Source organism: Protopterus annectens, chromosome 8.part0 (genome assembly GCF_019279795.1).
Source record: "Protopterus annectens isolate FY-2018-M chromosome 8.part0, PAN1.0, whole genome shotgun sequence".
Classification (NCBI taxonomy): domain Eukaryota; kingdom Metazoa; phylum Chordata; order Ceratodontiformes; family Protopteridae; genus Protopterus; species Protopterus annectens.
The window spans coordinates 994,689,224-994,715,463 of record NC_056741.1 but is presented as its reverse complement, the minus strand read 5'-3'; the positions used below and the strand labels follow the sequence as shown (position 1 = coordinate 994,715,463).

The 26,240-nt window shown below is 41.1% G+C and overlaps 1 protein-coding gene across 1 annotated transcript in view; it reads left to right on the top strand.

Annotated features, from left to right (window-relative positions):
- The first annotated feature begins 219 nt into the window (after nucleotides 1-219).
- The window catches only part of LOC122808381 (Schwann cell myelin protein-like), a 165,418-nt gene continuing 139,397 nt past the window's right edge, over nucleotides 220-26,240 (top strand). Inside the window, exons 1-2 of the mRNA XM_044079346.1 lie at nucleotides 220-298; nucleotides 17,587-17,856. Of these exons, the coding sequence (XP_043935281.1) occupies nucleotides 220-298; nucleotides 17,587-17,856 (349 nt within the window). The remainder of the gene's footprint in view (nucleotides 299-17,586; nucleotides 17,857-26,240) is intronic.

Sequence of the window (26,240 nt, the reverse complement as noted above, 5' to 3'; positions counted from 1 at the left end):
GTACACTAGGAATATCACACAATGAAAGGGGCACATGTTAAGGCCAACCATTTCATGACTGTATTGCGCCATCTGGCTGGGTGACAGTAAAATGCTGTCTAAGGCTAGGGACATACCTTCCTGGGATACATAATCAGTGTGCTCACTCCTGTCTCACTGCATACAGTCCAGAACTATACATGTCATGCCAGGGACACCTACAGATACTGTGACAGACTCATGACAGTACCTGTTGGTGAGCGACAGCGGTACGTATACAATATGGTGGAGTGTGTTACTTGCTTCAACCTTGATGCAGGTAAGTACGGTTTGCATGGTACTTTGTTTGACATGAATGGGGTGTGCTTTCCTGAAAAGGTGCAGCCTCTGGTAGACAAACATGTTTCTTCAGCAGATAATTTTGCTGTCTCATATGTGATTCTGACATGTTGTGCTGGTAATGCTTACAGAGTTATGCTCACATATATGGGGCAGATGTTGAAGGGATGAGCACAACATTGCCAACTAGGCATGCCACAGCTCACCTGTGGTAAACTTGTCTGATACAGAGTGGGGCGGTACTAAATCTGGGATGTCTGCATGCAATGGCTTTTGAAGGCCATAGATGGCATTTGTGGGTATTAAATTAGCCTTTCCATTTGCTGCTGCTGTATGCATAGGTACATTCCAGAATGGCCATGCTGATAATGTATTGTAGTAATGACCAAGGACTTAACAGATGTAATGCCTGGATGCAGTCCCTTTAGCAATGTGGTAAAACATGTACAAGCCTTTTCTGACTGCTGCCTCTACTTGTTGCCTGAATGTGACAGTGTTATCCTGCTGAGTACCCAGGTCTGTCAACACTGTCTGTGTGTTAATTGTATAGCCATTGATATGAGACATAGTGTGGCCATGTCCATGACATATGGTATGATGATACTGTTGTCTGCATTCAGCTTGAGTCCAGGACATTGGCACCATTCCATACCCACTGTATGACTCCATAGCGGTGTGTTAAAAGCAGTTTGTTTGTCTATGACAGACAGCACACTACATGCAGTGGACACAGTCTTGGACAGTACTTACATATGTGAGTGGTGGCAGTTAACATTCATGCCTACATACGTGTGGGTCATTGGGTGCAGCAGCTGATCACAGGACCTCCATAGGCCTACATATTGCACATATATATGCAACACAGATTGGGTTCACCATCTTATCAAATGTGAACTGTGTTACATGTCTTGCCGTACCGTGACAGTTGCCAGGACATAGCTACCTGGATAAAATATGGGCGAACCACCATAGAAAAACAAATAAAATAAACAGTATTCTGACAAACAGTCAAATTCTCAGGTACCAGACAAGTGCTTTCAGGTTAAAGCCTTCTTCAGATCTGAAAGTGCTTGTCTGGTACCTGAGAATTTGACTGTTTGGCAGAATAAAGTTTTACTGCACGTTTTATTTGTTTTTCTATATTGGTTCACCCATATTTTACCCAAGTCTGTTTCATTTATTCTGGGATTCGTTCAGTGGTGTTTACCTGCTATTTTTGTTTTATAGGACAAAGCATACCCACAGAAAGTGCAACTGACAGGACTTCCCTGGGTTTGCTAATATGACAGCATTTTGGAGTCACATTACCTTTGCTTATGCTAATTGTCATAACATTCGGGTGCTTCTGATGTGAAATAACTGTTTTATACAACTAGTAGACAATGTTAAGGGTATGTATATTGTCCTACACTCTGGGGACCTCTCTATTGCTTGAGTCATTGTCACAGGTGACACCTGGTCAAACATGGACTGCAACCTGCAGTGTGGGACACATGGTGGCCATATCTCTCTCCTCTACATAATTTCGCAAAATTTGTCATGGCAATATGTTAAGTTTGAGCTTAATATTTGGCATTTGTAAAACTGTTCTGTATGGCTTTATCCAGGTGTCCTTCTATGATGATGTGAGAGTTATGCTGGTGGGCCTAACATAGTCACACCACTGCAAGGGGATCACCCACTGCAAGGGGATATACATACATACATACATACATACACACACACCAACCATGTACTATCATTGTTAGGAGTACAACCCCTACCTGGCTAGTTGTACCTATGGTGTTGCTATATACATGATGCAAGCACCACAGAATCTATATAGTGTAGGTCTGTCTGCCACTACTGTTCAGGTAGTTGACATATGCAGGTGGTGTAAAGATTGCCACTGGGGGTTTGACAGACCCTAATAATGTTATAACCATCTCACCCACACACATAAATCTGCATGCAGACATGCATTGAAGCACACATACACACAGAGTGGGCACTTTTGTGTTTAGAAGACCTCCTTATCTAGTTACCTATACTACATGCCAACATAGGTATTGCAAGCACAACAGTGGAATTGATTTATAAAATGTGTAACTTCGCTTCTAAGGTGGATGACATCTGTAGGCCCTGAATAGGGTGTCAATGGGAGAGCTAACAGGGTGGAACAAGCACAGAAAATGGTATAACCATCTCTGTCTCACACACACACACACACACACACACACACACACACACACACACACACACACACACACACACACACACACACACAGGCATGACAGCCATGCCGCTACAAGGGATATGCATGCATAAACACACACACATACACAGTTGGCAGTACTCAGATTATAATCCCTACCTATCTAGTTGTCTGTGCTGTAGTGCTACATACCTATCGCATACATGGTGATTATCTGCTGGAGACATACCTCACAATGTCATGCACCAATTAACCTGGGCAAAGCCTTCATTAATTATGGGATACACTCACAAAATACAGGGACACTTTTCACATATTTCTATTACATATCTAGACAACTGATAGGGTAACAGGTTTTGCATCAGCATGACCTTTCAGTAGGGTATGACATATGAAACACATATGTTTGTCAATATTTCTAATGTCAACCCTAAATTATTTGACAATGATTTGACAGAAAACCCCTTTTGTATGAGACATGGACCACATATATGTGGCAAACATCTGGTCCTTCTGCAATAAGTTGTACAGTGGAGTAGTATGGCCTACAGAGTTTAAAACAGTACATCTAAGGGGGTGACATCAACAGGCCCTGTGACGTAATGCCACGGTGATGGGGTCAACAGGCCTCAAAACAGTATAACCAACCTCTGCATGGATTATGCATCACTTACATACACACACACACATATATTTTATATATATATATATATATATATATATATACACACACACACACACACACACACACACACACACACACACACACACACACACACACACACACATATACAGTATTACAGTTGCCAGTACTGGGATTCAAACCCCCTACCTATCTGGTTATATGTACTATAGTGTTACATACTTAGAAGGCTGAAGAGTGTCCAAAGGTGCTAATAATGTGAATGACATCAACAGCCCTTGTAAAGTAGGGCATTGTGGGGGGGGGGGGTTACTGGGTGGAATAGGTCTCAGGATGGTATAACCTGCAAACACACACACACGGACGCAGATGTAGACACACAGTTACCAGTACCATGATTAGAACCCATACCTATCTAGTTGGACATACTATTGTGCTACGTACTTATCACAAGCTTAGATGGTTGAAAAGTGTCCAAAGTTTATTCTAAGGTGAATGACAGCAGCCTTTGTAAAGAAGGGCAATGGTTGGGTTTACTGGGGGGAACAGACTTCAAAATGGTATAACCTACAAACACAACACACATGCACATAAACATGGACACACAGTTGCCAGCACCGAGATTAGAACCCCTACCTATTTAGTTGTATGTACTATAGTTCTAGGTACTTATCGCAAGCACCATGGAGCTTAGATGGCTGAAAAGTTTCCAAAGGTGCTTCCAAACACAACACACATGCACATAAACATGGACACACAGTTGCCAGCACCGAGATTAGAACCCGTACCTATTTAGTTGTATGTACTATAGTTCTATGTACTTATCGCAAGCACCATGGAGCTTAGATGGCTGAAAAGTTTCCAAAGGTGCTTCTAAGGTGAATGACATCAGCAACACTTGTAAAGTAGAGCAATGGTGGGGTTTACTGGGTGGAACAGGCCTCAAAATGGTATAACCTACAAAAACACATGGACTCAGATGCAGCAACACACATATACACTCATTTGCCAGTACTGAGATTAGAACACCTATCTATTTAGTTGCATGTACTACAATCCTACTTACGTATCACATGCACCACAAAGCTTTGATGGCTGAAGCATGTCCAAAGGTGCTTCTATGGTGAATGACATCAGCAGCCCTTGTAAAATGGGGCAATGGAGGGTTTACTCAGTTGAACAGGTCTCAAAATGATATAACCTAAAAGCACACACACAGACTCAGACACACAATTGCCAGTACTGAGATTAGAACCCCTACCTATCTAGCCATATGCACTACAGTACTTCATACATATTGCATGCGCCATGAGCCTTATGCATTTGAAAAGTGTGTGCCACTTCTGTTGGGGTTTATGACATCGTAGCTGCTGACAGATAGGCCACTATTGTGGAGGACACTGGTATCAGGGCCAGTAAATATGTGACCATTACACAGACATAGGCCTGTTTGGAGTGTGTATATAGATGTAAGTGTAAATGATACAGAAACACACACAAGGTGGGTTATGTGAGATTACAACCCATACATCACTACTATTACACAATGGAGCTCACCAAAGTACTTGAACATGCCACTGCTTACAATTGTGCAAGTGTCTCCACCAGTACATCACTCTATGGCTTTCAGGGTGTCTGTCTCTCTCTCTCTCACTCTCTCTCTTTCTTTCTCTCTGTCTGTATCTATCTCTCTCCCTCCCTGTCTCTGCCTGTCTATATTTTTTATATGTATATGTTACCTATATATGTGTATGGATATGACAGTCCACAGATGCAATATATCTTATATGTGCAACATACTGATAGATGAGGGTACTCCTGTGTGATCGGGGTGGTGACAGACAGAAAACATGTACAAAGCTGTCTGCATACAAAGGCATATATGGGCAACATAATTGTTTAGTGGAATGTGTGTTCAGATATGGGGTGAAGCTGTCTAAGTGTAGGAGCATGCCCAGTATGAACTTCAGTAGTAACAGTGGTACTGCAGTCCAGAGCTACCTGTACTCTGGTACAGGCTTTAGTGTGCTACAGCCGATTGGCTGATGAATCTATGTAAACAGTCCTGAAACTCAGTGATATAGTGGCTGAGGGATCTCCTGTCTGTGTGCTATCCTTATTAAGTGAGTCATATCTTGGGGTGGGTACACAGTGCAATGGACTGAGCAAAGTTTCCATAATATGTGTGGCATATTCTACATAGCACTGTGATTTCCTGGTATGTCAGTGGCAGATTGGTCTAGATAAATCTGAGGAACCGCTGACAGACATTTGTTTACTGACTCCATACAGTGCAGGCATCCTATGGTACTGCAGGAATTGTTCTTGTGTGCATAATCTATGTTTGTGTGGCCATTGCTTCCCCTTTACCTTATATGTAGCTCTTAGTCCTTTTGTACTGGAGTCACAGGCTTTGTCCCCACTTGCTGCTGTTATGTATTTGTAGTTATGGTGTGACTGGGGTAGAAGTTGTAACATCACGCATGGGGTTATGGACTTCATACCTCTGACTGTACGTGCTTAGCAGGTTGCCCATCATTGTGCCCCATACATTTGCTGTGGTCCTCAGAATGTTTGTGTTGCACTGTTATTATAGGGCTACATGTTGGCCACAGCTGTCAAACTCTTACAGACACACATGTGGACAGGCACATAGATGAGTTGGACATAAGTCCAGACATGGGGATAAGGGTCTTAATATTTCTGATCCAAATGGAGACAGTTGGTAGAAGGTTTTTGTATTAGCTTTTCTTTTCTTATGAGTATGAGGTCTGCATTTCAACTACCTATCATTGATGTTTTCACATCAACAAATTTTGTTTACAGATAGTTTGCCAGGCAAATGCAAAATTATGCCAAGCAGAACAGATATAGGAAGCATAGGTGTGGACATTCTGTGAATCCCTGTAATTCCAAGGTTATGGATGGTGCCCACTGACTTGTTTTCAGTACTGACACAGTAACATGGCAGTCTTTATATGTTGGCAGTACACTGACCTGCCCCACCCTGCTGTTGTACTAGGCACCATGTATGTTACTCAGAGCTGTGTACTATCCATATGAGTGGCCCTCTGTCCCTCCACTGTCCAGCTTTCCTGCAGTAACAGATATTTCTTCTGGACAGTCTGTATATCTCCCACTGTAGGTGTAGCTGACATGCAGATTTGTTGCCATGGGCAGTTTGGAACCATGAACCCTGACAACTGCAGTCCTATAGTTAGACCAGTAGGTCACAACAACCACCAGTAAGTGCTGATTACTTCCTAACACTATTAACCACAAACATACAGAGCACATTGACCCCTGCATATTGTTGAACTGGAACAAGGTATCAAGTTGATTGTGACAGGCCTGGGAATGTGTGGTCTGCTGCTATAACCTTACAGACATACATGTTACTGCAGTTGTATGTGAACATGGGTGTGTTGGAGGGGATCATATTGCTCAACTATACACATCTTCACTGACTGTCCAGATGTTTGGCTCATATTTTACTTCCATTTTTCATTACACATGTGGTTGTGTGAAAATATTAGTGAAATCATTTAAGACTGAAGTTAGAAAGTTATGACAGCCATTTGGTTTCAGACTTCTTGCCCACACTACAGAGAATTCATGCTACTGCAACAGCTGTTATTGCATCAACTTTCAATGCTTGTAAGAGAAATCTTTATGGCATGTGCCTGTTTTGAGCCTTTGCCACACATTTCTTAATGGCTTTGTACAGCTTTCCTGGTTGGAGGTTTAGACCTATGTATGGGACTCCAAAATTGACATCCATACATTTGTCTTATGACCCCGCTGTTTGTAAGTCCCTCACATAGTGCAGGGGATTTTGGTGGCACAGGGTCTACTGCATATTGTGTCATGGGCAGAACCTGGCAGTGTGTGCCTGTTGTCCTACATAGTTGCCCACTGTCTGCTGCTATCCCAGTAACCCACTCCATTCCCATGCATACATGCAGGGATTCCATACATATGCTACCACAGTGTACAACACCATTCATTTATTGTTAAGAAGGCTGACTTACCTTGTGGCAGCAGCAGTTGCGAGGAGAGTGCTTCAGGGCTGTCTCTGTTGGATGCACACAGAACACAGCCTATACATGGTAAGGTATAAGTAGTGTGATATGTGTGGCATCCTTTTTACTGTGTGTGCAAGTCAGAGACAGGTGTCAGTCCCTGGGTCCCTAGGGTGTCAGTGTATGTGCTATGCATTGCCTCTTTGCCCAGGCCAGGGTGTACTGGGCTTGCCTAAGTCTGCCTACAGGGACAGGCTGAGGAGGTTCCTCTTCCGAGACTTCCTGTGCCTGTGGTGACCTTGGTACTGGTAGGGGGATGTGTGTCCCTTCCCAGTGAGGTTCCTACTGCAGCTGTATTGTGTAGCATGGCACATACTATGAACTTGTGTGCACATGTAGCTGGAGAGTACTGCAGGGCTCCACCTGATATGTCAAGGCAGCAGAACCATGACTTGATCTCTATGATGTTCCTAGTTTGTGTGAGTGCCTCATTATGGCATTCTTCAGTGTGTGTGTGTGTGTGTGTGCGTCTGTGTGTGTGTGTGTGTCTGTGTGTGTGTGTGTGTGTGTGTGTGTGTGTGTGTGTGTGTGTGTGTGTGTGTGTGTGTGTGTGTGTGTGTGTGTGCATTTTTGATTGGTATCATCATCCACGGTTCCATTGCACAGCCAGCATTCCTCATGAGATGGCCGTATGGAATGTCCCCCTTGGCAAATGCCTGGTACAGCTGTGAGGCATGCCAGATGTGGGAGTCATGATAACTGCCAAGGCTGCCAGCAAACACAGTGATGATAATGCCCTGGGCATTGCATATGACCTGGCAGTTGATGGAGTGATAGCCCTTGCAGTTGACGTACACTCTACTGACTTCACCGGATGGTGCTTTGATGTGGACATGGGTGCAGTCTATGTCACTCAGTACCTCTGGGTAGTTTGCGACATGGCAGAGGGGACGCATATTGCTGGTCCTCTCCTCAAGTGTGCTGGGGAAATAAATGTGCTCAATGACATGTCTTAGCATGCATGACATCGAGGAACTTGTGGAGTACCCTGGATGTGGATGCCTATGAGACCTTCATGATGTCCCCAGTAGGTCTTTGGAAAGTACCTGTAGCTAGTATTTTTAAGGCTACACATACCTTTGTTTCCCACAGGGATGAGTTCCCCTCTGTTGGTTCTGGGTTTGAGGTGAGGGTGGCAGAGCTTGGTGAGTTGCTGAAGTATGTCCCTGTCCACCCTGTAGCACTCTACTATCTCCAGATCATCTAGCCCCTGAAAGGTTACCCTGGGTCTGAACACTCTTCTCCTCCTCAGTCTGGGCTGGTTGTCAGCATCATTTTTTTTTTTATTTAACATTTGTTGACCGAGAAAGTGGTCATCATTACTGTCCTCAGTCGGTAGCATGTAGAGATGTAGCAAAGCAGCAATCCCTATCATTTTGTCAGTTAAAATTCCCAAGTGTGTGCTCCAATGGTGGTATGTGGGAAAACCAGATTGAAGGGTGTTTGCATACTTTATACTGATGTACTGCAGATGCTGCTTGTGTGATAGGCTGACTATGATACAATCCACCTGCCAGCTACATTATTGAGGGGTTGGAATGGGCCACTGTGAGTGGCAGAGGTCTTATTAGTCATTTATAGTTGATTGCCTTTTGTCTGCTATTTCCTTTTTTCCCATTATCTCCAGTTTTAAGCCTTTAAAACTGTCGCAACTAATGGGAACATTGCTGTGTAGAAAGGACCCACCCCTGGACACAAACACACTCAGCACTTCTGAAACCAGCTAAGCATAGCTAAGCAGCCTCAGACACACCCAGCTAAGCAGCCTCAGACACACCCCCTTGCTTAGCTGGTTTCAGAAATGCTGAGCAGTGCTTAGCAGTGCACAAATCCACTTAGCTGGACTGAATGCTGCCTAGAATTAAACGTATAATCAATGCTCAAACCAGCTAAGCAGAGCTAAGCACTGTTAAGCATTGCTCAGTTTTCATTTAAATAAATGTACTAATTGGACATTAATTACTCATTACTGACATATTATTAAGTGTATGTGTTTGACATTATATGACATCCCCCTATGTGCTCTCTGTGCTTTGATTACATTACGATGGGGTATGGCTGTACTGTATGGGACACTTGTGTTTACATGGGTGAGTTCACGTCATATATCCACTGACACTGGAAATTTAAACAAGCTACACTACCCTGGTTAACAAATATCAATTACTAAATCATTAAATAAAATAAAATAATTTAACAAAGCTTTCCCATGTAAAAGCTTAATGATCTGTCTTGGTATTCAAGCCGTGAACTACTACATGTAAAGCCAGAACTGTAACCGCTAAGCTAACAGCTGTCCAAATTCTCAGCTATACATTTCTATATAGCTCTTTCATGATACAAATACAGTGGAAAAAATACAACAATTTGAAATGTATATATCAAAACCTGTCATTCTATTAACTTTCTAAGTTTGTAAGAGCAATATTTAAAAACTATCCCTATTTCTGGACTTTTGCCCCACTTCTAGTACTGTGTTTGTCCGGACTTGTAATCTCCAATGTATTTACACCAAGCATGACATACCCCCTTTTCATGTCAGCTGCATCCTCTGCCTACATCTCTGCATTATATCCTTTACATGGTTAGGTACCTGCAGACATGGTGGCCCATTTTGCTATTCAGTAAACTTAGCTAATTTGCATGCATCTAATTACCTATACCCTAGTTACAGCACTACACAAGAGCCTATGTCCTTAGCAACCACTGTTACCTGCCATTATATGAGCCTGCATGCTGGCCAGTATAATGGGGAATTTACTTTTAGCTTAAATAACTTAAAACGTTTAAGCTTTAAACTTTTAAGTTTTAAAACTTTTAGCTGTTGTCCAGCTTTCAGCATGGCTTTAAGCCACACCACAGTACTACTTCTGCCCTCCTCTCTTTCTTTAATGTCATTAACCACAACCGCAATAATAACAAACTATCCTCAGCACTCTTTCTAGATTTAACCAAGGCTTTTGACATGGTTGACCACAACATGCTTATAAATACCTTGAAGGCCTTCTCCTTAAACAACCATGCACTCCAGTGGTTTCGATCCTACCTGCAGGGCAGGCAACAGGCAGTCCTATGGCAGGACAAGCTATCATCTCACCTACCTATCATATTAGGAGTCCCCCAGGGCTCGATACTAGGACCCCTTCTTTTCTTCATCTTTATCAATGACCTTCCTTCAGTCATCCCAGATGCTACCTACATTCAATATGCGGATGACTCCACCTTGATTTGTTCTGACACCTCTCCAGCTACTTTATTCACATTAACCCAAATTACCTTCAATACAGTGAAAAAATGGCTCTCAAATCAACATATAATCCTAAACCCCAACAAAACTAAGTTGCTCTTCTTCTCCCCCACACGCAGGACCCCCCTGCCAGCCTTCAACATAACTGCTAACAATGGCAATATCATCTCCCCAGAAGCCCAAACTAAACTACTGGGTGTCATAGTTGATAACAACCTCAAGTTTGATGCGCATATCAATCAAACTATCAAAACATTAATAAAAAATGTGGCTGTCTTTACAGAATCAAACCTTTCCTTACTCCACTTGCTAGAACTGCAATTGCCCGTTCCCATATGCTATCAACTCTTCTCTATGCCTCATCTCTATTCTCCAACTTAAACAAAACAGATCTTAATAAACTCTCATCCTGCTATAACCACATTGCCAGATTTGCTACAGCTTACCGGACACACCACTGTCACAACCTAAATCACCTAGGATGGCTTGAACTGCCAAGCCTACTGCAGTTCATCCAGCTAATAGTGGCACATAAAGTCCTTTACCAACCAGAAAATACACCTGCACTAAAAAATATTACCAGCCCCTACACCAGCACCAGGCCACTGCGATCATCTACTAGACTCCTAGTTCAAACATACAAATCCAGCTACTCAGCTGGGGACTCTCTGTTTGCCAACTCTTTTGGAAAAATATGGAACAGACTCCTACTGACTTGACCCTAGAACCCTCACTATCTCAATTCAAAAACAAACTCAAGAAATACTTCAAAACTCATTGGTTATGTCCTTGCACTAACCCTGACTAGTGACCTCTCAATTTCTTAGGTGCCTTACCTTCAACTACTTCTAACTTTTTTCTACCACTTCATTTCAGGAAGGGTCAATTGTATAACTGTTGCTCAGTGTGTCTTAAACCTGAATGTAATGTTATATATGTTTAACTTTGAAAATAATGTTATGTTTTGTAAAGTGTTTTATAATAAGTACTATATGTGCTAAATGCTGGTATTGCTTATGACTGTAATCTGCTTGAAACTAGCATTTACTAAATGTTTAATGTGTATTATTATCTTGGAGCTTTTCTCCCTGGGCCTCTGCTGAAAATGGACATGTATCCAGTCAGACTATCCCGGTCAGCAAATGTAAAATAAATAAATAAAATAAATAATCCCCTTTTAATATTATAATTTTATATTTTAAGATCCCATGCTTGGGTGCCGCTCTGCTTGCACATACATGTGTGCATGTAAATTTTGATTTTTCATATTTTGCATCAGTTTTACATGCCAATGGCCATAATTTTGGCCATGGGCATGCCTGATGCAACTAATACATGCTTTACTTTGAGTTGTCATAGCCCGTTTTTTTTTTTGCATTCTTGTACAAGGACAGTTCCTGCATACATTTGTTATGCAGACACGGCTCCTACACAGATGCTTGCCTGCTTCCTGGAACAGTAAATCACCTAATTTGCATGTTTTTCACCAGCAAATGAGATGATTTACATTCCACGATCACCTCTGTGGTTGAACAGTGGTGGGAGGCTTGTGCACGCCCCCAGCACTGTTTCCTGGTTCACAAAGGGGCCGAACTCCATGTTTGGGCCATGACACTATGCTTATACGATGATTAGCTTTGTGTAAGCTTTAATGAATTACCCCCAGTAGCTTTATTCTTTATTTATCAGAACTTAATTAAGTATGCCACATGACAATTTTATTGCATATTTAAGTGGATAAAATCCTAGGTAGGGAAATTTTAGGTTATGATGTTTAACATGTATGGACAAAAGCTCTTAACTGGAATAAATATAAATTCTTAATTGAATTTATTTGCCTGCTGTTTGTGCTACAGCATGATCCTTTTGGAGTAGCTGTAACTGTTTGGTTCCCAGTTGTTTCACTGCTGCGTCATTCATGAACTTTAATAAGCTTTTTCATGTCTTGATCTCCTTTCCTTTCTTCTGCTAAACCTTATTCCTTCCATATCATGATCTCACATGTCAGTGCATATGTCAGGATATATGGGAGCCACAAACCACCTTTTCTGATTCATTTTCATTTCTGCCTTGCTCAATATTTTCTCTTTGCCTTTAATGATGCAGTCCTTTATGTCTTTTTATATTTCTTATATCCTTGTTGCCCTAGGGTCTGTTTGTATGTTATGGGGTAAGTGGAAGATTATTGGTAGCATCATCATCCTTGCTGCATTAATTCTTGCAAGTGTCTTTCACCTTCTTTCTAAATTCCTCTAGGTTCTTCTCTGTTGTCTCTCTCACTGTGTTCCCAACATAGAATCCCACTTGTCTGGGGAACTTCACCTCTGTTATCCCACGTATTCTCCTTTCCACTTCCCTTTTTGTAATATCATCACCACTGTATTTTTGTTTCTGCGACAAGTCCTGCCATTTCCCTAAACTTCTCAAATGTCTCTCTTATAGTTCCCATTGCTGCAACTACATTCTCTGACATTAACATAGCGTCATCTGCAAATAACACAGACAGAAATGTTATCCCTTTCTCTTCTTCAAACATTGCTAAATTGTGTCTGACTTCCATTACCAGCTCTTCAATCACAAGCATTAACAGCCATGGGGATAGTAGGCAACCCATCTGCTTCTCTTCTCAATCCTTGCCTCCTCAGATTTTCCTCCATTTATGAAATATTTCAGTGTCTTGGTATATGGCCTGTGTCCAATGTATGAACTTTTCTATAACTTGCCTTTGCTGCAAGTGTCTTCCAAAGGAATTCATATTTCAGCTTATCAAAGATCTTCTGTAAGTCAAAGAACACCCTTTCATTCCTGCTTCTTTTCCTCACTGTGCATTCATTCTGGCATGTCCCACCACTGTTTTTTTCTATCTTCCTTCCCTGAAGGAAGCCATTTGGCCCTACTTTTATTAATCTTGGCAAAACTTCATCAAGTCTTCCTACCAATTCCTTTGCCAACATCTCAATGTCTACATTAATCAAAGAGATAAGCCTATAACTTCCTGCTTCATAACAACATCCTCTTCCATTAAGTACTATGTTTAGTTTGACATTCTTCATACTTTTAGACATTTTGCCTGAGTCCTGTATTTACTTGCATTCTTACTCTAGGAATTTCCTTATTACCTTCCATCCTCGTTTGTAGAATTCTAGGGTGAATCAATCTAGTCCTCCAACTTTCTTCTTCTTAATCTTGTGTATGGCTTTATCTCATTCCTAGTCACTTCGGCTTTCAGGTTGTCTTTCTTCATTTGTCCTCCAGTGTATATCTCTCTACATATTTTCATCAGCTCCATTCTGAGATATCTGTGCCTTACTGTTTGTAAATCTCCCTGTAGTTTTCTTTAAATATTTAACTGTTTATGTAAATCTCCCTGTAGTATTCTTTAAATCTTTACGATTTATGTAAATATCCCTGTAGTGTTCTTTAAAACTTTAACTGTTTAGCTCATCCACTTCTAAATGCTCCCTAGTTACTCACAATATCCTCAGCACCTTCTTGTATTTCTTGGATAGCTGTTTCCCTTCTGCCTCCACTACTATCCACTAGGAGTCCCTCCACTGCTATTGTTAGTTTCTTGTTATGTAATAACTGTATTCTCTAATTATGTTTTTATTGATTTTTCCCTGATCTGTAGTATTTCTCTTCTATTTTCATTTCTTCCAGTTTCCTTCTGTGCCACCTCTAGCTGTTTATCTCACTAGCTCCTTAATCACCCTTCCTTCTTCCCTTATTTTCTTTTCTTCAACACTCATCGGTTTTCCTCTAACAGTGACCTTGATCTCATCCCACCAGTGTTCATCCAGTTTGTCCTTGTCATTTATATTGGCCTATAATGAATCCTTTAATAGCTCTTTCAATATCTCCTTGTCCACTGTCTTCTTCCATTTATAGCTAGTCCTTCTTCACCCCCTACTTACTGTTTCTATTATTGCACACTCATCTTAAGTTACAGCTTTTTCCCTATGCTCCTAGCTGCAAAGGACAGGACAGCAATGTTGAGAACCAATAAGATTACAGGTTTTGCACCAATTGAATGGAGAATAGCAACAGTCATTCATTTGCATAAGGGATGGGGAGAACTTTCCACAGACTCAGGCAATTACAGATCAATAAGACTGACCAGCCTGATATGCAAAGCAATTGAAAGACTTATCATGGAACTAATAAGTTAAGACAAAGAGAACCTCCAATCACTTGGCACATCTCAGTTTGGATTCATCAAGGGCAGGTCATGCTAACTCATCATAGTGGATTTTTTTTTGAAAAAGTCACCAAAGCAATGGACGAAGGCAAAAGGGTACACATCTCATACCTCAACCTGGACAAAGCTTTTTGCACAATTTCCCAGGCTAAATAAACTGAGAATAAACCCCTATGTCACAAGATGGCTTGCCAATTGGCTCAAAGATGGGACACTAAATAGGAGAAGTTACTGCAACACAGAGACCAGTGACCAATGGAGTCCCCCGTGATCCTGTGCTGGGACCTTTCCTGTGTGACATCTACTTTTCAAAAGTGAAGGTCAATACCAAATGGCACTGGCTAACAATGTTTGCAGATTATTGCAAGCTAGGAGCAGGCATAGACTCCCCAAATGACTTAGCCATTTTGCAGGAAGGTTTGCCCCAAATAAATAACTGGGGCCAAACTCATGGACTAAAACTAAATGCAAAAAAATCATTTGTGTATCCTTTGTTAAGTCATCTACCCCAAGGAACTACCATGTTGACAACACCCCCCCTAAGAGATGACCCAGCTGTTTGAGATTTGGGAACTCACGTGGACAGTCACCTAACATTTGGCCAACATATGTACATTGTTGTACGAAATTGCACAGCTTATAAACAAAGGAATTGTGTCTAGATCTACAGTTGCCAATGTCTCAATTTACTCAGCACTCAGTAGGTCAATTAATGAATACAATGTCTCCTTTGAATGTATCTGTCTGGACTCATGCAACAACTAGACCACCCACAGAGATACCTTACTAAAAGGATGAAAAGCCTAAAAAAACATATTCCACATGGTGTGACTCAAAGCCCTGGCATTGTACTCAGTATCCTACAGACTGCTGAGAGATGATCTGTGTCTGGCATAAAAGGCATCCTCTAACCCAACACTGATGAATTTTCTGTACATCTGCAAGTCAAATGGCATCAGCAATTCTTGTTCAATGGATCTAAACCTCTTCTAGAACATCAACAGAATGGTTTTGGGGGACAGGTAGATCTCACAGAGGATACTTATGTCTTGGAACAGACTTTATAACAATGTAAAATAAAGATCATCCAAATTCAGGCACAACTTGGATCTCTGGCTGGGAAACAGAAAATTTAGCCCAGGGCTGTCCATGTACTACTAATGGGCACAGGCAGCTCCTAAATGGTTTATCCCATGTATGAGTCTCCTGAAATTATCTATAATAATATGATCCCAGTTATTCTCATTAAGGGTAATATATAATTATTGTCTATTGGATAGGTAAGGCCAATCCAGCACCAAATAGGATAGCTTCATTTGAGCACCAAAATGGAAATTGGTTGGGCTTAAAATGAACTGCAAGGGAGGTAGCCTACTGCTAACCTATGAACCTATGAAAAGCAGATGATTGTTTCGAATTGAAAGTAATTAACACATGAAAAAACTAAAGCTTACAGAAAGAGGATGGCAGAAAGAGTTACAGAAACAGAAATCTTGTATAAACTAAAACCATTTTGTACAAATGCAAACAGAAACTGAAAGAACATCTTCTTCTTCTTTCGGCTTTTCCCAGTTAGGGGTCGCCACAGTGGATCATCTGTCCGCTCATGATTAGTAGTGAAATTTTACAGTGTTGAGTTGCCAGCCCAGCGCCCAACCTTCCACAGAAGGCACACACACATGCACACCTAGGGCCAATTTAGAGTGTCTAATCCACCTACTGCATGTCTTTGGGAGGAAACCGGAGCACCTGGAGGAAACCCATGCGACCACAGGGAGGACATGCAGACTCTGCACAGAAGGCACCACAGCCGAGAACTAAACCAGAGAACCTCTTGCTGTGAGGTGGCAATGCTAACCACTGCACCACCACAGCTACCCAGAAACTGAAAGAAAGTGCCATGTGAATTTACTTAGTGGTAAATTAAATCAATTGCTGTACTGAGGGCTAAGTTTGATTTGTTGAAAAAAAACTGTAGTTGGCAGTTTTTTCCTCCTTGAGACTTTACAGTTACACTTCCAGACATATCTTGCATTATCTTTAAAATGGCCAGAAATTACCATTTTTTCTAAACACTTTGAACACTCTCTTCTGATACCCTAAAGTTCTGGAGCAAAGATACACTTGAAATAATATAACACATTATTTCTTTCTTTTTTTTTTTTGCTTTTCCTGCTCCATAGCTCTCTATTGCAAAATGTCAGAACTGTGCTTAGCTCAGAGTAGCAAAAGCCTGTCAGAAAAATGTATAGTTTAGGGAAGAATGAGCATAAACATTTGCCAAGTACATAACAGAACATTCTGGAAAGACTCTTGGGGTAGGTATAATGAAACATTGTTAAATGAATAACAATCTCTTTTCATACTGATATATATATATATATATATATATATATATATATATATATATATATATATATATATATATACACATATATATATATATATATATATATATATATATATCTAAAGCTTAATTATGATATTTTCAAGATATTTTATACCTTTAATTGATTTGAATAATCCTTCATTTATCTAATCTCACTTTATAGTTTTTATTATATTTTTACTTTAGAGTTTTCTCTCCCTAAAAGATCCTTTGTATATTTGCATATAGTCACACTTTCTAAACATAAGATGCATGTCATTAATTAGCAAAAAATAAGCAATTAGTTAAATGAATAATCATTTTTGTTTCTAGAAAATGGCATCTAAATTCCGTATATTTGTTCCTCTGTGTTGTCATGAGTGCAGAAAGGATAGTTTCTAAAGACAAAGCAGTTGCCATGTCAGAGCTCCATTTTTTAATCTTGATTTAGATGTGCAAAGTGCTTAATTAATTAAGTAAATCTGAAATATATTTAGCACTGTAACATCAGTTAATTTCTGCATTTTTTTAATCAGATTGTCCTAAGAATGTGACTGTACTAGTGAACAATGGAAATAAGCGTGCGGTAGTGAAAGGAAGCACTGTTAGTTTGTCTTGTGAAAGTGATGGAAATCCACCAGTAACATTTCAATGGTTTAGAGTTTCTGGAAGTACGCATACCAAAATAAGCACTTCAAAAGTCCTCACACTTCAGAATATAACACAAGATTTTAAGCTCTATTACTGTCAAGCAAAGAACACCATTGGAAGTTCTAACTCAGAGCTCATTCAACTTGATGTGCAATGTAAGTAATTCAATCCTGGTACATGCAATGTTCATTAATTACTGAGACATTAATCAGTCCTGTTAATGATGTTTCACATAGGATGTCAACAATTCATTTTATGAGAAAGTAACTAAAATGCATTTCTTGAATGTATTTTATCATTTATTTAAAACTGATCAGATGAAATATTAATTGTTAGCTACTTTTCCCTCAAATCTTTCACCATACTTCTGTTAATAGACCAAAAATACTTACAATTGTGCAAATGTCTCCACCAGTACATCACTCTATGGCTTTCAGGGTGTCTGTCTGTCTGTCTCTCTCTCTCTCTCACTCACTCTCTCTCTTTCTTTCTCTCTGTCTGTATCTATCTCTCTCCCTGTCTCTGCCTGTCTATATTTTTTATATGTATTTGTTACCTATATATGTGTATGTATATGACAGTCCACAGATGCAATATATCTTATATGTGCAACATACTGATAGATGAGGGTACTCCTGTGTGATCGGGGTGGTGACAGACAGATAACATATACAAAGCTGTCTGTATATAAAGGCTTATATGGGCAACATAATTGTATAGTGGGATGTGTGTTCAGACATGGGGTGAAACTGTCTAAGTGTAGGAGCATGCCCAGTATGATCTTCAGTTGTAACAGTGGTACTGCAGTCCAGAGCTACCTGTACTCTGGTACATGCTTTAGTGTGCTAGAGCCGATTGGCTGATGAACCTATGTAAACAGTCCTGAAACTCAGTGATATAGTGGCTGAGGGATCTCCTGGCTGTGTGCTATCCTTATTAAGTGAGTCATATCTTGGGGTGGGTACACAGTGCAATGGACTGAGCAAAGTTTCCATAATATGTGTGGTATATTCTACATAGCACTGTGATTTCCTGGTATGTCAGTGGCAGATTGGTCTAGATAAATCTGAGGAACCGCTGACAGACATTTGTTTACTGACTCCATACAGTGCAGGCATCCTATGGTACTGCAGGAATTGTTCTTGTGTGCACAATCTATGTTTGTGTGGCCATTGCTTCCCTTTTTCCTTATATGGAGCTCTTAGTCCTTTTGTACTGGAGTCACAGGCTTTGTCCCCACTTGCTGCTGTTATGTATTTGTAGTTAAGGTGTGACTAGGGTAGAAGTTGTAACATCACGCATAGGGTTATGGACTTCATACCTCTGACTGTACGTGTTTAGCAGGTTGCCCATCATTGTGCCCCATACATTTGCTGTGGTCCTCAGAAAGTTTGTGTTGCACTGTTACTATAAGGCTACATGTTGGCCATAGCTGTCAAACTCTTACAGACACACATGTGGACAGGCACATAGATGAGTTGGACATGAGTCCAGACATGGGGATAAGGGTCTTAATATTTCTGATCCAAACGGAGACAGTTGGTAGAAGGTTTTTGTATTAACTTTCCTTTTCTTATGAGTATGAGGTCTGCATTTCAACTGCCTGTCACTGATGTTTTCACATCAACAAATTTTGTTTACAGATAGTTTGCCAGGCAAATGCAAAGTTATGCCAAGCAGAACAGATATAGGAAGCATAGGTGTGGACATTCTGTGAATCCCTGTAATTCCAGGGTTATGGATGGTGCCCACTGACTTGTTGTCAGTACTGACACAGTAACATGGCAGTCTTTATATGTTGGCAGTACACTGACCTGCCCCACCCTGCTGTTGTACTAGGCACCGTGTATGTTACTCAGAGCTGTGTACTATCCATATGAGTGGCCCTCTGTCCCTCCACTGTCCAGCTTTCCTGCAGTAACAGATATTTCTTCTGGACAGTCTGTATATCTCCCACTGTAGGTGTAGCTGACATGCAGATTTGTTGCCATGGGAAGTCTGGAACCATGAACTCTGACAACTGCAGTCCTATAGTTAGACCAGTAGGTCACAACAGCCACCAGTAAGTGCTGTGTACTTCCTAACACTATTAACCACAAACATACAGAGCACATTGACCCCTGCATATTGTTGAACTGGAACAAGGTATCAAGTTGACTGTGACAGGCCTGGGAATGTGTGGTCTGCTGCTATTACCTTACAAACATACATGTTACTGCAGTTGTATGTGAGCATGGGTGTGTTGGGGGGGTCATATCGCTCAACTATACACATCTTCATTGACTGTCCAGATGTTTGGCTCATATTTTACTTCCATTTTTCATTACACATGTGGTTGTGTGAAAATATTAGTGAAATCATTTAAGACTGAAGTTAGAAAGTTATGACAGCCATTTGGTTTCAGACTTCTTGCCCACACTACAGAGAATTCATGCTACTGCAACAGCTGTTATTGCATCAACTTTCAATGCTTGTAAGAGAAATATTTATGGCATGTGCCTGTTTTGAGCCTTTGCCACACATTTCTTAATGGCTTTGTACAGCTTTCCTGGTTGGAGGTTTAGACCTATGTACGGGACTCCAAAAATGACATCCATACATTTGTCTTATGACCCCGCTGTTTGTAAGTCCCTCACATAGTGCAGGGGATTTTGCTGGCACAGGGCCTACTGCATATTGTGTCATGGGCAGAACCTGGCAGTGTGTGCCTGTTGTCCTACATAGTTGCCCACTGTCTGCTGCTGTCCCAGTAACCCACTCCATTCCCATGCATACATGCAGGAATACCATACATATGCTACCACAGTGTACTTCGCCATTCATTTATTGTTAAGAAGGCTGACTTACCTTGTGGCAGCATCAGTTGCGAGGAGAGTGCTTCAGGGCTGTCTCTGTTTGATGCACACAGAACACAGCCTATACATGGTAAGGTATAAGTAGTGTGATATGTGTGGCATCCTTTTTACTCTGTGTGCAAGTCAGAGACAGGTGTCAGTCCCTGGGTCCCTAGGGTGTCAGTGTATGTGCTATGCATTGCCTCTTTGCCCAGGCCAGGGTGTACTGGGCTTGCCTAAGTCTGCCTACAGGGACAGGCTGAGGAGATTCCTCTTCCGAGACTTCCTGTGCCTGTGGTGACCTTAGTACTGGTAGGGGGATGTGTGTCCCTTCCCAGTGAGGTTCCTACTGCAGCTATATTGTGTAGCATGGCACATAATATGAACTTGTGTGCACATGTAGCTGGAGAGTATTGCAGGGCTCCACCTGATATGTCATGGCAGCAGAACCATGACTTGAGCTCTATGATGTTCCTAGTTTGTGTGTGTGCCTCATTATGGCATTCTTCAGTGTGTGTGTGTGTGCGTCTGTGTGTGTGTGTGTGTGTGTGTGTGTGTGTGTGTGTGTGTGTGTGTGTGTGTGTGTGTGTGTGTGTGTGTGTGTGTGTGTGTGTGTGTGTGCATTTTTGATTGGTATCATCATCCATGGTTCCAGTGCACAGCCAGCATCCCTCATGAGATGGCCGCATGGAATGTCCCCCTTGGCAAATGCCTGGTATAGTTGTGAGGCATGCCAGATGTGGGAGTCGTGATAACTGCCAAGGCTGCCAGCAAACACAGTGATGATAATGCCCTGGGCATTGCACATGACCTAGCAGTTGATGGAGTGATAGCCCTTGCAGTTGACATAGACTCTACTGACTTCACCGGATGGTGCTTTGATGTGGACATGGGTGCAGTCTATGTCACCCAGTACCTCTGGGTAGTTTGCTACATGGCAGAGGGGACGCATATTGCTGTTCCTCTCCTCAAGTGTGCTGGGGAAATAAATGTGCTCAATGACATGTCTTAGCATGCATGACATTGAAGAACTTGTGGAGTACCCTGGGTGTGGATGCCTATGAGACCTTCATGATGTCCCCAGTAGGTCGTTGGAAAGTACCTGTAGCTAGTATTCTTAAGGCTACACATACCTTTGTTTCCACAGGGCTGGGTTCCCCTCTGTTGGTTCTGGGTTTGAGGTGAGGGTGGCAGAGCTTGGTGAGTTGCTGAAGTATGTCCCTGTCCATCCTGTAGCACTCTACTATCGCCAGATCATGTAGCCCCTGAAAGGTTACCCTGGGTCTGAACACTTTTCTCCTCCTCAGTCTGGGCTGGTTGTCAGCATCATCATTACTGGCCTCAGTTGGTAGCATGTAGAGATGTAGCAAAGCAGCAATCCCTATAATTTTGTCAGTTAAAATTCCCAAGTGTGTGCTCCAATGGTGGTATGTGGGAAAATCAGATTGAAGGGTGTTTGCATACTTTATACTGATGTACTGCAGATGCTGCTTGTGTGATTGGCTGACTATGATACATTCCACCTGCCAGCTACATTATTGAGGGGTTTGAATGGGCCACTGTGAGTGGCAGAGGTCTTATTAGTCATTTATAGCTGATTGCCTTTTGTCTGCTATTTCCTTTTTTCCCATTGTCTCCAGTTTTAAGCCTTTAAAACTGTCGCAGCTAGTGGGGACATTGCTGTGTAGAAAGGACCCACCCCTGGACACAAACACGCTCAGCACTTCTGAAACCAGCTAAGCATAGCTAAGCAGCCTCAGACACACCCAGCTAAGCAGCCTCAGACACACCCCCTTGCTTAGCTGGTTTCAGAAATGCTGAGCAGTGCTTAGCAGTGCACAAATCCACTTAGCTGGACTGAATGCTGCCTAGAATTAAACTTCTAATCAATGCTCAAACCAGCTAAGCAGAGCTAAGCACTGTTAAGCATTGCTCAGTTTTCATTTAAATAAATGTACTAATTGGACATTAATTACTCATTACTGACATATTATTAAGTGTATGTGTTTGACATTATATGACATCCCCCTATGTGCTCTCTGTGCTTTGATTACATTACGTTGGGGTATGGCTGTACTGTATGGGACACTTGTGTTTACATGGGTGAGTTCACATCATATATCCACTGACACTGGAAATTTAAACCAGCTACACTACCCTGGTTAACAAATATCAATTACTACATCATTAAATAAAATAAAATAATTTAACAATGCTTTCCCATGTAAAAGCTGAATGATCTGTCTTGGTATTCAAGCCGTGAACTACTACATGTAAAGCCAGAACTGTAACCACTAAGCTAACAGCTGTACAAATTCTCAGCTATACATTTCTATATAGCTCTTTCATGATACAAATACAGTGGAAAAAATACAACAATTTGAAATGTATATATCAAAACCTGTCATTCTATTAACTTTCTAAGTTTGTAAGAGCAATATTTAAAAACTATCCCTATTTCTGGACTTTTGCCCCACTTCTAGTACTGTGTTTGTCCGGACTTGTAATCTCCAATGTATTTACACCAAGCATGACATACCCCCTTTTCATATCAGCTGTATCTTCTGCCTACACCTCTGCATTATATCCCCTACATGGTTAGGTACCTGCAGACATGGTGGCCCATTTTGCTATTCAGTAAACTTAGCTAATTTGCATGCATCTAAATACCTATACCCTAGTTACAGCACTACGCAAGAGCCTATGTCCTTAGCAACCACTGTTACCTGCCATTGTATGAGCCTGCATGCTGGCCAGTATAATGGGGAATTTACTTTTAGCTTAAATAACTTAAAACATTTAAGCTTTAAACTTTTAAGTTTTAAAACTTTTAGCTGTTGTCCCACTTTCAGCATGGCTTTAAGCCACACCACAGTTCTACTTCTGCCCTCCTCTCTTTCTCTAATGTCATTAACCACAACTGCAATAATAACAAAGTATCCTCAGCACTCTTTCTAGATCTATCCAAGGCTTTTGACATGGTTGACCACAAAATGCTTATAAATACCTTGAAGGCCTTCTCCTTAAACAACCATGCACTCCAATGGTTTCGATCCTACCTGCAGGGCAGGCAACAGGCAGTACTATGGCAGGACAAGCTATCATCCCACCTACCTATCATATTAGGAGTCCCCCAGGGCTCGATACTAGGACCCCTTCTTTTCTCCATCTTTATCAATGACCTTCATTCAGTCATCCCAGATGCTACCTGCATTCAATATGTGGATGACTCCACCTAGATTTGTTCTGACACCTCTCCAGCTACTTTATTCACATTAACCCAAATTACGTTCAATACAGTGAAAAAATGGCTTTCCAATCAACATATAATCCTAAACCTCAACAAAACTAAGTTGCTCTTCTTCTCCTCCACATGCAGGACCCCCCTGCCAGCCTTCAACATAACTGCTAACAATGGCAATATCATCTCCCCAGAAGCCCAAACTAAACTACTGGGTGTCATAGTTGATAATAACCTCAAGTTTGATGCGCATATCAATCAAACTATCAAAACCATTAATAAAAAATGTGGCTGTCTTTACAGAATCAAACCTTTCCTTATTCCACTTGCTAGAACTGCAATTGCCCATTCCCATATGCTATCAACTCTTCTCTATGCCTCACCTTTATTCTCCAACTTAAACAAAACATATCTTAATAAACTCTCATCCTGCTATAACCACATTGCCAGATTTGCTACTGCTACAGCTTACCGGACACACCACTGTCACAACCTAAATCACCCAGGATGGCTTGAACTGCCAAGCCTACTGCAGTTCATCCAGCTAATAGTGGCACATAAAGTCCTTTACCAACCAGAAAATACACCTGCACTAAAAAATATTACCAGCCCCTACACCAGCACCAGGCCACTGTGATCATCCACTAGACTCCTAGTTCAAACATACAAATCCAGCTACTCAGCTGGGGACTCCCTGTTTGCCAACTCTGTTGGAAAAATATGGAACAGACTCCCAGCTGACTTGACCCTAGAACCCTCACTAACTCAATTCAAAAACAAACTCAAGAAATACTTCAAAACTCATTGGTTATGTCCTTGCACTAACCCTGACTAGTGACCTCTCTATTTCTTAGGTGCCTTACATTCAACTACTTCTAACTTTTTTCTACCACTTCATTTCAGGAAGGGTCAATTGTATAACTGTTGCTCATTGTGTCTTAAACCTGAATGTAATGCTATATATGTTTAACTTTGAAAATAATGTTACGTTTTGTAAAGTGTTTTATAATAAGTACTATATGTGCTAATATGCTGGTATTGCTTATGACTGTAATCTGCTTGAAACTAGCATTTACTAAATGTTTAATGTGTATTATTATCTTGGAGCTTTTCTCCCCGGTCCTCCGCTGAAAATGGACATGCATCCAGTCAGACTATCCCAGTCAACAAATGTAAAATAAATAAATAAAATAAATAATCCCCTTTTAATATTATAATTTTATATTTTGTCAGATCCCATGCTTGGGTGTCGCTCTGCTTGCACATACATATGTGCACGTAAATTTTGATTTTTCATATTTTGCATCATTTTTACATGCCAATGGCCATAATTTTGGCCATTGGCATGCCTGATGCAACTAATACATGCTTTACTTTGAGTTGTCATAGCCCGTTTTTTTTTTTTTTTTTTTTTTTTGCATTCTTGTACAAGGACAGTTCCTGCATACATTTGTTATGCAGACACGGCTCCTACACAGATGCTTGTCTGCTTCCTGGAACAGTAAATCACCTCATTTGCATGTTTTTCACCAGCAAATGAGATGATTTACATTCCACGATCACCTCTGTGGTTGAACAGTGCTGGGAGGCTCGTGCACGCCCCCAGCACTGTTTCCTGGATCACAAAGGGTCGGGACTCCATGTTTGGGCCATGACACTATGCTTATACGATGATTAGCTTTGTGTAAGCTTTAATGAATTACCCCCAGTAGCTTTATTCTTTATTTATCAGAACTTAATTAAGTATGCCACGTGACAATTTTATTGCATATTTAAGTGGATAAAATCCTAGGTAGGGAAATTTTAGGTTATGATGTTTAACATGTATGGACAAAAGCTCTTAACTGGAATAAATATAAATTCTTAATTGAATTTATTTGCCTGCTGTTTGTGCTTCAGCATGATCCTTTTGGAGTAGCTGTAACTGTCTGGTCCCCAGTTGTTTTACTGCTGCGTCATTCATGAACTTTAATAAGCTTTTCCATGTCTTGATCTCCTTTCCTTTCTTCTGCTAAACCTTATTCCTTCTATATCATGATCTTACATGTCAGTGCATATGTCAGGATATATGGAAGCCACCAACCACCTTTTCTGATTCATTTTCATTTCCGCCTTGCTCAAAATTTTCTCTTTGCCTTTAATGATGCAGTCCTCTATGTCTTTTTATATTTGTTATATCCTTGTGGCCCTAGGGTCTGTTTGTATGTTATGGGGTAAGTGGAAGATTATTGGTAGCATCATCATCCTTGCTGCATTAATTCTTGCAAGTGTCTTTCACCGTCTTTCTAAATTCCTCTAGGTTCTTCTCTGTTGTCTCTCTCACTGTGTTCCCAACATAGAATCCCACTTGTCTGGGGAACTTCACCTCTGTTATCCCACGTATTCTCCTTTCCACTTCCCTTTTTGTAATATCATCACCACTGTATTTTTTTTTCTGCACCAAGTCCTGCCATTTCCCTAAACT